Source organism: Littorina saxatilis, unplaced genomic scaffold, assembly GCF_037325665.1.
Source record: "Littorina saxatilis isolate snail1 unplaced genomic scaffold, US_GU_Lsax_2.0 scaffold_708, whole genome shotgun sequence".
Lineage (NCBI taxonomy): Eukaryota > Metazoa > Mollusca > Gastropoda > Littorinimorpha > Littorinidae > Littorina > Littorina saxatilis.
This window is the reverse complement of record NW_027127105.1, coordinates 42,305-53,553: the sequence shown is the minus strand read 5'-3', so window position 1 is coordinate 53,553 and position 11,249 is coordinate 42,305. Positions and strand designations below refer to the sequence as shown.

Here is an 11,249-nt window from a genome sequence, read left to right as displayed (position 1 = left end):
GACCCTCTCTAGGGCTCCGGTTACAATAAATATTGACCACCATCAAATCAACTGAGAACATAAAAGGTAAAGGCTAATTTGATTAATTCAGATTGGTGAAAATAACCTATAACTATTCCTCTAGCTTTCAACAAAAAAATCATTTCATTTTCATTTTCACCAGTTTCCATTTCAGGCTTTGTCCCATCGCTGGGAAGTTCGGGTCGCTCCGTTATTTTTTACATTTAGTCAAGTTTTGATAATTTCTTTGACTTAAAACTTGGTATAAAGTCAGATAATGTTGTGAAGATACTATATATATATAAAATATTACATGTACATGCTTTAGTTTGAGGTCGCGCAAGGTAGTGCAAGGTCGCGTGTGGTCGCGTGCGGTCGCGTAGTAATTAGTCAGACAGCTTTTGTGACGTCGAAAGCCGGAAAGGCAACACCGGGACCTGTGTGCACACTTCGAACTTTGAAGAGGACAACTTTTATTTGTCAATCACATAAAGTGGAAAATGGGATTTTCAAACACTCTTAAACTTAAAACCGGAGCAGTACCGACCATTCGTCCAGCAAAGTAACCCACCACCAGTAACCAATTACTCAGTACTCCGCCGCTGGACTACAGACGTTCGGATGAACCCAGTCCACATCAAGAAAGAAGAAGAAGAAAGCTCTGCGTCAAAAATGTCGGGGCACCCAAGGAGAAACAAAACTCAAAAGTCACTTTGAAAGTGACTCGAAGACCGTGTGTCGTCGACGAACTGCGAGGTAGGTAGAACTCAAGATGTCGCCTTATAATTTCCTCTGTCCTCTGTCCTCCCTATATTGACTCTACACTGTTTGTTCCAAAAATGCTCTCTCAGACCTACTTTTTTTTTTCGCAACACGAGTAAGTCTACTCTAAGTTTTTTCAAACTTTAGATGAATAACTTTCCTCTGGGGAGTGACCTGACACAGTGAGTGAGTGACAGGAAATACAGTTTTCATCTAGATCAGTAGAAGTGATACATTCATGTAAGAAACATTTTCTGCAAATCAGTTTATCCATGCACAGGCATCAGATTCAAACAACTTACAAGTCACCATGCCAGTCAGCTGTTCAGTATCACATTGTCCCATCCCCAGATGTTCGGCTTTGGATTGATTTAGATCCCCATATATATGTTTTGTCAATTTGTGCCAGTGCCACTCTTTTTCAGAACATATGTGATATAATATGTTTGTTAGAATTGATCAGTGTAGGCTAGGTGAACTTTGGTTAAAGAAGATAAAAGTAAATCAGGGATTATAAAATGGCAAGCGATTCCCAGAGCGCGGCGATTCACTGAGCGCGGCGCGTTGTGCAGCGCAGCGATTCCCAGAGCGCGGCTACTGCTGTCACATTGTTTTGTAATTATCAATTATCAGTAATCTGCAATGTCATTTGTTCTTCAGATGTTTCTGCCATTGCCGAAACCAAGGATGTCAGCGTCCAATGCAATCTGATCAACGCCCCACCTCAAAACGCAATGCGGTTCTAACCCTAAAGTGTAGGAACAGATGAGAGTGTGGGGAAGGAAGAACGAAAAGGCGAACGACAGCGCGCTGCAGCTGCGGAAGAGGACGAGCCTGCTGACGAGGATGGAGGTGAACCAGAAGATCCGCAGTTCTTGTAAGTTTTCAATAGACATAGATTCTCTACATTTTAAAAAGTAAGACAGAAGTCAAGGGTTACTTTGGGTGACAGTCAGCTATTTTTTAGCTGCTATCATTGTGTCCTTTGTTTTTGTCTTTCTCTCTCTGGTCTCTATCTCACTGGCCATAACCCTTTTTTGTCTATTAAATGGGTGAAAAACACCATAAACATGTCAAACATTTTTGTTGTGACATTATTTAGCTTAATTTCTCATCACAAGTAAGAAGCTGATTTCATCTTAAAATTTTTTTTTATACTGGATTTCACTGTCATTGCGACATGTATAACATGTAGTAATTATATCCATAGCACTAGCAGTGAATTTGTGCTTGTGTATGGCACATGTAGTTTCCATAGTAACCCTTTATGTGCTAAGAAAGTGTATAACCTGTGTGTTTTAGGAATGCTCCTGAGCCGAGACCCAGCCCCGACCTGGAAGACAAGTACATTGTCTTCCAGGCAAACTTGATGCAGCTGTTAGAGAGTTGTCCTCGATGCTCTCACCCTGCGAAGGCCTTCATATCGAAGACAGTGGGATCTTGCATCCACGTCCGACAAGACTGCTCCAAGTGCTGTTTCTTCAGAGAGTGGACCAGCCAACCGTACATAAAGCAGATGCCCTGCGGGAACCTGCTCCTGTCATCAGCTGTTGTGCTCTCTGGCTGCAGCCCGACAAAAATTCTCCGGCTGTTTTACCTGCACAATGTGCGTTACATTTTGGAGAGCACGTTCTTCTGGCATCAGCGGCACTTCATTTTTCCTATAGTGGAAAGAAAATGGAAACGGGAGCAGTCAGAGCTCATCTCGCAGCTTCAGGACGAGAGAGGAAGTCTAGAGCTGATTGGTGATGGGCGGTCAGATAGCCCAGGACACTGTGCCAAATATGGCACATACACTCTCATCGAACAGGGACTGGGGAAAGTCCTGGATATATACAGATTGTGCAGGTAAGAAAGATATTTAGGCGTTTCAGTGTCTCATACTCATAGACGCATCAAGGTAACTAATTACAATCAAAGTTTTGTAGAGAGGCATTTTTTTTCTTCAAAAATATTAACAGTAATGCATACCCAGTTCAAATCTTTTTTTTTAATCTGAATTTGACTCCTAGTTATCAACCAACCCCCACCCCACCCCAATCTCCCCCCTGACTCACCCGAGTAATTGGTGAGTGGGATTCCTTTGTGTCCGTCTTTTAGACCGAGTTGGATTTTCAGCGACTGCTTTTGACAATTGACATTTGAACTTGTCATGTACATGCCCGTTGAAACTATGTGCACGCTTAACTGGAAGTAGAACAACTCTAGATATAAACTGTGACGAATGCGATATTAAATAAAAGAGGGCAGGGAATCACAATTCCTGATAACACGACGGTGCACAACCGATGTGCAGTGAAACCCGTTCATATTTGTTTGCAAACTGTCATAAACTTTGGCAATAACATTATTAAACGAATAAAATGAGTGCCGGCTGCCGTAGCCGAAACAGTCGGCGGTCGTAACAGAAAAGTGGGGCGGCCGTATCAATGCATCGCTGGCAGTCGTAACTGCTAGCACGGCGACGCGTACCAAAAAAATACACATGCTCTTTTCCTCAGCCGATGACACAAACACACTTGCATATATATAGTATATTGGGACACTGCTATTGATGCATTTCGGTTATGATACATCACATTACCTGATCAAATGACCGTTGTTGCTTCAAGCCTCTTGTAATCTCCACCATTTAAAAAGAAATCCCCAAATCGAACAATTTCAGCAAATACGACGCTGTCACAAATCTAAAACAGAAGCCTCAAAAATTAAATCGATAACATGTTAATCCTCATGCAATCATAAATCCGCTGAGAACAAATAAACTTTGCTGGCTTCGATAATTACGCCGCAATAATTATTAGTTTGGAAGTTACACACCTTTCGGGCTCGAAACCTTGCTGACTATGGGACTGCAGAATGCTATCGTAACAAACGGCGATTTTTTCTGTCGTAACACTTTCCCCGGCGTGTGGGGGACTGGGAGACCTGTAACTTTAATTGTAAATAGTACAGACATGGGTAAACTGTCAGATGATTTTGAATAAAATTAACACTGTGATCAGCATATTTTAATGCAATTTTCTGTTCTTTACAGGAGATGTCATCCAGTGGCCACCAAAATGTGACCTGGCTCGATTAGCTGGGAAATGGGCAGCCAGAGCTGGTTTCCCGGGCGTAGTTGGAGCGATTGATGGGACCTACATAAAGATACCAGGAACCAGGGATGCGTACATCTGCCGTAAAGGTTTCCCAGCGATGCATCTCCAGGTAACAGATTTGATCACTTTCTGTTTCAGATACGTGGATTGTTAACCTTGGCAGAACTGACCATTATGGTGCCTGTGTATTTATTCCCTATTGAAATACTGGAGTAACACTAGCAGTGTCATTTCATAATTGGAATCTACTGTCATTTTAAGTCACTATTTGAATCTTTGAATTTAAAGACAAGTATTTAACGGCACAGTGCGCCTCCCGTAAACCATCACAGATACTGTCAGGCTTTTACACACAGTATAAACAACCTTCATTATGAACGCTCACCAAAGGGAACATCCTAGGTGCCTTACGTAAAGAGGCTGAACGAGTAATTTTCAAAGATTTAATGTTGCGGATTGTCTTCAAGACAATCGGACCGAGGTGCGTTTTGGCGCTAGACCTAACTTTTAAAATCAAAATAATAAATTGACAGCGTGTTACACAAACATTCTTAAATCATAAAATAAATATTTTTTTCATCAAGACAAGATCATTAAAACTCGAAGTATTTGAAGTTAAAATAAGGAACGCCCAGAAGCAGGTTCACGTAAGGTTCGCCAGTTCCTGTGAATAGTCAAAAGTCATCGCGAGGGTTCTTGTGAACCACAGCCGTTTGTTTAGTGCATAGTCAGAGGTACATAATAACGTGCTATTGCAGACAAGCTCACAGCGAGTCGCATTCAAATTCCTGACGACTGCTTTGTCAAAAAGGGAAACTGGAATAACAGAGTTCACGATGTCGATGGCTCCGGGGTAAGATAAACCATGCAAAACAATTTTTGTGTGAAAATTGCTCGCTCTTTACGGTAAGCACCTAGGATGTTCTAAAGCGGTGAGTGTTTCAATGAAAGGGTGTTTGTACTGTGTGTAAAAGCCTGACAGTGTCTGTGATGGTTTACGTGAGAAATATTAAATGTTTAAACCGATATTGGGAGTTCAGACAAGTTTGAATTATGATGGTGTGTGGATTAATTCCAAGAAAACCATCATGAAAATGTACCTACGCCTCGTTTCTCTGACTTTTCTTTTTCTGTTGTTAGATCTATACATGTCATATACCGCTACCCCCCGCGGGTTAGGGGGAAGAATTTACCCGATGCTCCCCAGCATGTCGTAAGAGGAGACTAACGGATTCTGTTTCTCCTTTTACCCTTGTTAAGTGTTTCTTGTATAGAATATAGTCAATTTTTGTAAAGATTTTAGTCAAGCAGTATGTAAGAAATGTTAAATCCTTTGTACTGGAAACTTGCATTCTCCCAGTAAGGTATATTGTACTACGTTGCAACTATGCAAGCCCCTGGAGCAAATTTTTGATTAGTGCTTTTGTGAACAAGAAACTATTGACAGGTGGCTCTATCCCATCTTCCTCCCCCCCCCCTTTTCCCCGTCGCGATATAACCTTGAATGGTTGAAAACGACGTTAAACACCAAATAAAGAAAGAAAAAAAGAACATATACCGCTTTTAGTGAAAGTTGAGGCAGCACTTTCTGATCAAATTTATTAAAAATTTGTTCAAGCATTTCTTGACTAAGCATGGATAATCACACCGGGGACTGTGTTCCGCCTTATTTCAGCCGGGCTTGTTGTTACTCCGTTTTGAGCTGGGCTTGGTGTCACGCAAATGTAAGTGTCTGCACTAAAGTACAAACTATGTCTTCTAAAAAAACCTCATTTCCAGGAACGGATGTTTTTAGCACTAACCTAAGTAATTTGTCTCTCTATTGGTGTTATTTTTATCTGACAAGGTTTATTATGTGACCCCCATCGGCTTGAAATACGTGCAGGTTGTCGCTTTTCGGGCAAAAAAGCTGATCAAACTCAAGAAATGATAAGCAACGGTATCATGTTATGGTTTTTCTGTATCATAAGTTTGTTCTATAGTTTCTTGCTGTTATGCTGATGCATTTTCCCGAACCTGCTTTAAGGCGTTGAGGCACGAAAAGTAAAACCAAAACCCATGTCAGGCGAGTTTTGTTCCGTGCTGGACACCCAGAACAAAAGCAAGCCCAGTGGCAGTGCGGAACGCAGACAAAAATGCAGGAGGCCCAGCGCGGAACAAAACGTACACCACTTGCTTGTTTTGATTGCTTCTTATGACATAGTGAGGACGCATTGAAGCACGCAATTGATACAGATGATTATAGCTTTACCCAAAATAGTAAAAATACAGGAATATTTGTTGTTCAAATCCATCTTTGAGAGAAATTTACGTTGAACCTTCATTTTTCACTAAAAAACCTGCATGTATGCCTTCCATTCGGCTATTGTCAATTAACCAGGTAAGCAAAAGACGTTTTTAGCTGTCTACAAAGAAAACAATTATTCCCCTTTCTACTGACATTCATCAATTTTAGCTTAAATCAGTGTGAAAGTCATAGTTTGTGTTTTTATGAAGACACTTTCGTTTGCGTGACACTGAGCCCGGCTGAAAACGGAGTAACAACGAGCCCGGCTGAAATAAGGCGGAACACAGTTCTCGGTGTGATAATGGGGATGTTTACCCTTCAAAAACATGATTTTTTTTATTGTTCTTTATCATTTCATATATGCATGTCATGGTTACGCTGAAAATGCACTCAATGATAAATGAATTATATGGGACAGTAGGCACCTCATTCACATGTTCTGCAGAGAGGAGCTGTGCTCAGCTCAGTCTTATGGTTTAGGCTAGCGAAGCATTAGGATATATACATGTAGCCTCTGTTGTGGTTGGTTTTTAGTTTCAGGCTGATAGATTATTTTTATATTGATTTACGCGACTTGTTTCAGGTTGTATGCGACAAAGACCTCCTCTTTCTGGATGTGTTTATGGGTTACACTGGGTCCGTGCATGACAGCCGAGTTTTCCCCAACTCAGATCTCCATGGAGTGTTGGAGTCTGACGCAAGTAAGCTGCCTCCAGAGTACCATATGATCGGGGACTCGGCCTACCCTCAGTCTCCGCAAGTACCTGCTGGTTCCATTCCGCGACAACGGCCATCTGACCCCTGTGGAAACTGCCTACAACAGAGCCCAGGCAAGGACAAGAGTTGACGTGGAGCGGGCTATTGGTTTGTTGAAAGGAAAATTCCGCAGACTGAAGGATCTCGAGATGACGAACATCCGTGAAGTTCCAATGTTAATTTTTTCAGCATGTGTCCTACATAACTTTATCATTATAGAAAATGGCTTGGACGAGGACGACATTGACTTGTCGGAGAGTGAAGATGAAGACGAGGACGGAGGTCAATGTGGTGGTGATCACTGCATGTCTGCAACACAAAAAAGACTGGAAATTGCAAATGTTTTTTCTTGAGAACTGTTCTATGTGTTTCAAGGACGTGTCGTATACCGTATATCATTCTACGAGGCTGAATTGATTGTAGATAACAAGTACTGCCAGTGTGTATTGAGTTGCATGTTTTTATGTGTTTCGTAATTTTCCATTTAAATTTTAATGTGTAGAATTAACTGGGTAAAGGTTGGGTTCCTGGTGAGATCTTAATCTGACTCACAAGAAACATACTGCCAAATGTTCAAATATGAAACTAAGTTATTATTTCTTTTTTCAGTTCAATGACATTTTCGTTATAAGATGACCAGACGTACCAAATAACCAAAGATGCTAATTAAAAAATATGAGTTTACAAAAAGGGGGAGACAACCTAAGGGAGAAATGCGAGGCACTCTAACAGCTGAGCACAAAACCAAAACTAGAAGATAATATTTGTAAAATAACTGTGACTCTAAAACGATAGTACAATAATAAGCAACAAAGTTTAGAACATAATAACTGAAAAAAACCACAACACAACGTAGTAAATAAAACTACAGTGATTGAGAGTTAGTATCGCAAAACAATAAAATTATGGTTATCTTACACACAAACTTAAGTAATTGACGATGTTGAGAAGAAATTGATAGAAATTCCTCTGAATCAAACGCCATTAATTCCAAATGTTCTAGTTTAAAATTGGTTATAAAGCACTGATTGGTTAATTTAGATCAATGTCAATGATGACCAGCAAAGTCACTATCTTCCTAGTTCAATATGATAAGCATCACTGTCTGAAGCATACTGAATTTTGACCAGGATTGTGCCACTCATAAAATACACAAGCATATGTTTGCCACTCAATGATTATACAGTGAGACTTGTCTCCACATATTGTTGTTAATCAATGAGCTATGTGTAGCTCCAACATAAACAACCAGAAGATTTACCTTCATTGTAAATGTTGTTCGTCCTTTGTTTTGGAAGATGACCGCAGACTCATGGTATGCTTGGATGTCTAGTCTGTCCATAAATAACTGATAAGCTTGTCCGGGCCAGGATTCCCGTTCCGCATGCGATTCTGCTACGCCATTATTGGAACTGAATATCAAGGTTTTTCAGAGAGGTTTTTAGTGTGTCCTTACAGATATATCTTTGCTTCGTCAAAAGAAACAACCTGCAGCGTACGGCAGCTGAAAATTAAAGGTACATATAGTTCAAACAATCATTCAACTGTATTTATTTGACCTTACACAGACTGTAGGAAGAGGCGAACCGTCTTGAACAAAAAAATTGTCCGCAGGAAGCGACTCCAAGAACACAGACGACTCGAAACTGAGTGACATACCTTGTAGTCTTTCTATGAAAGTAGTGGTCCAGTGAACGATACCTTCTGCCTGTGGTTTGACTTAGAGTTAGACTCTTTGAGGATGTTGATAATGACGCACGACACTGACAGACTACAGAGAGGGGGGGGGGGTGGACATTTTTGGGATTAAACACTGCCATGGAGTTTATTTTATAGGAATGTTTTTAAACCTAATCTCATTGTGTTCGTTTTGAATCAAAAGTCTCACTCCAAATTCCGACAATAAGTCAATATGTCCGCCGGGTATCGATATGGTTGCTACAAGGTTGCTTCGGTTACAATACGATGAATAATGTCGAGGAATTTGTGGCAAGTGGATTCAAGCTTACCAAGATACTATTTTCAACTTCCCATTCTGGAATAGTTGTTGGCATTTGTAATCATTGTCTCGTGTATGAAATCACGTCTATTTACAGTGGAACCCCTTTTAGACCCCCCTCCCTCTCCAGCCCCCTTTCCCGCAGTGGGGCACTGCGGTTATGAAATTAAAGGCCCCTCCTGTTTTTGGAACCGCAGGAGCTTTTTAGTTTGCTGTTAGGTAGATTTTTGGTTCCTCTTTCCTGTCATGCTCTCTTTTTCTTCATGAATTCTTTTCTTTTTTCTGCCTTCTTGCTCATTCGCCTGTATTTTTTCCAAAAATCTCTTCTCTTGCCGCTTGTCTCGCGATTCATGTATAGTTTAATCTGTTAGTGTTCTGATGTAAGTCCAGCAGTAGATAGGTTAAGCCTATTTTAACATACTGGAAACTGGTAATCTTCCAGTAGGTATTAATTTAGTTTTACTAAAGCCTGCTGGGACACAAGTAATGGGTTAGTGCATTTGTAAACAGGAATCGCTTGACAAGTGGCCCCCTTCATTCCCCCCTTCCTCGTCCTGATATGGCTCTGCGTAGTCGGCTGGACGTTAAGCAACAAATAAATAAATAAATAAATAAAATCCAGCCCCCTTCCTATTACAGACACCCCCCCCCCCCTCCCCCCTTTCCTAATCCCATTTCAGCCCTTGCTTTGTTCAGATTTCCTTGTCGACAATGTCTGAACATGTATATGCCCTGATAAATTCTATGATCTTATTTTCCAAAATAAAGTCTAAAGAGGGTGTTCCACTGTAGCAGACACAGGCAATGTGTTGTCATATGAAAGGCAATTGTTGTTTTCAAAACAAAAGTACAGGTTACTCACATTTTTGGTGTCTGGTAAACACAAAACCATCACATCATACTCATAGTGGCAGAGTGGTGATCTACATGTATATATATGTCTGATATTTGAAGGAAAATGGATGACAAAATAAACAACCTCTCTCACCACAACATCAAATTTATTTTCTAGGGGCTAGGGTTACGTTTTGTAAACTTGTGCACAAATTTAACGATCGATTTTGAATTTTTTTTATATCCTTTTTTTTTTTTTTTTTTTATTTTTTATTTTTTTTTTTTATTCTTTTTTGATATCCTTTATTTTTTTATATATATTTTTTTTTTCTACAATTATTTATTTTTTTTTTTTTTGTGCAGTGTGTACAATTACAATGATTTTTTAAAAATTTTTATTTAAAATTTTTTTTTTTTTTTTTTTTTTTTTCCAGTGTGACAATGATTTAAAAAAAAAAATTTTTGTTTTAAACTGCGAAAAAAAAAAGTGTGTGTGAACAGGGATTGTTACTGGTGTTATATCCGGACATACACAAAACACAAAAAGTAACTAAAAGTGTGTTTTTTCTCGACATTTTGCTAAATTGTAAAAATAAAGTCAAATTAAATTATTTATATGTATTTAACCTTATTTCAAGCCTCCATAGTTATTTTTGAGTGATTTTGAAGACTTGTTTTATTTCGACGTCGAGGTAAAATTTCATGTCGGAGTAAAGCTCAAAATTTCACGCGGGAGTCGAGGTATCCCACCATAAACACATACACACACACACACACACACACACACACACACACACACTCCACTGACACGCATACTGAGAACCTTTGACTTGCTACCCTACGCTTGAATTATCAAAACTTTTCATTTTCCTCCACAGCCAGTGTGAAATTATAGGGCTAATCCGATATTGATTTTTTATGTACTGCTATGAACTCTTTCGCCCCAGGCTTTTCAAACATATTCATGACTTCGCCACCACAGGCACACTACAGCGTTCATTTTGCTATCACCCTGCACTGTCATGATAGAGGTGCTTTCGCATTCACCCTAAAAGGAAATGTCTTTGACGACAATGAGATGTGCAAGATTGCGGTTATGATTTGATTTCAAGATTCATGTCCCGATGCATTCAAAAAGCAAAAAAGTGTTTAGATGCTAGCAATGTGTTGTTGTTGTTGTTGTTGTCGTTGTTGTTGTATTTGTTGTTGTTGTTGTTTCTGCTGTTGCTGTTGTTGTTTCTGTTACTTTGTTAAGTTTGCCGTTGTTGATGTACGCCATTTAATTTCTGTTTATGTTGGTTATGTTAATAAAATGTTCTAGTTAAAATGATGGATGATGTGCATAATGCGGACTGTGAAGTTCTGCTTATAATTTACTAAAGTTTTTTTTCTGTGCGTGTTCAACAAACTTAGATTCATAACGTCAATTTCTCTGGTATTGTCAAAGTTTTAAAGCTATGATCTTTCTTTTTTCGTGTTACTTAACAAATGTGTTTTACAGCTATGCATG

The 11,249-nt window shown here is 39.6% G+C and overlaps 1 protein-coding gene across 1 annotated transcript; it reads left to right on the top strand.

Moving 5' to 3' along the window:
• The first annotated feature begins 271 nt into the window (after positions 1-271).
• LOC138955574 (uncharacterized) lies at positions 272-10,370 on the top strand. Its single transcript, XM_070327156.1, has 5 exons — positions 272-756; positions 1,423-1,639; positions 2,065-2,610; positions 3,800-3,972; positions 6,734-10,370. Exons 3-5 carry the CDS (start codon positions 2,511-2,513, stop codon positions 6,995-6,997), a joined length of 537 nt encoding a protein of 178 aa, XP_070183257.1. The 5' UTR covers positions 272-756; positions 1,423-1,639; positions 2,065-2,510; the 3' UTR covers positions 6,998-10,370.
• Positions 10,371-11,249: the final 879 nt, after the last annotated feature.

Excerpts from the sequence above, each read along its gene's own strand:
- LOC138955574 (XM_070327156.1), top strand. The coding sequence starts at position 2,511 with ATGGGCGGTCAGATAGCCCAGGACACTGTGCCAAATATGGCACATACA. Across the intron at positions 2,611-3,799 it reads GATATATACAGATTGTGCAG|GAGATGTCATCCAGTGGCCA; the intron begins GTAAGAAAGATA and ends TGTTCTTTACAG. Across the intron at positions 3,973-6,733 it reads TCCCAGCGATGCATCTCCAG|GTTGTATGCGACAAAGACCT; the intron begins GTAACAGATTTG and ends GACTTGTTTCAG.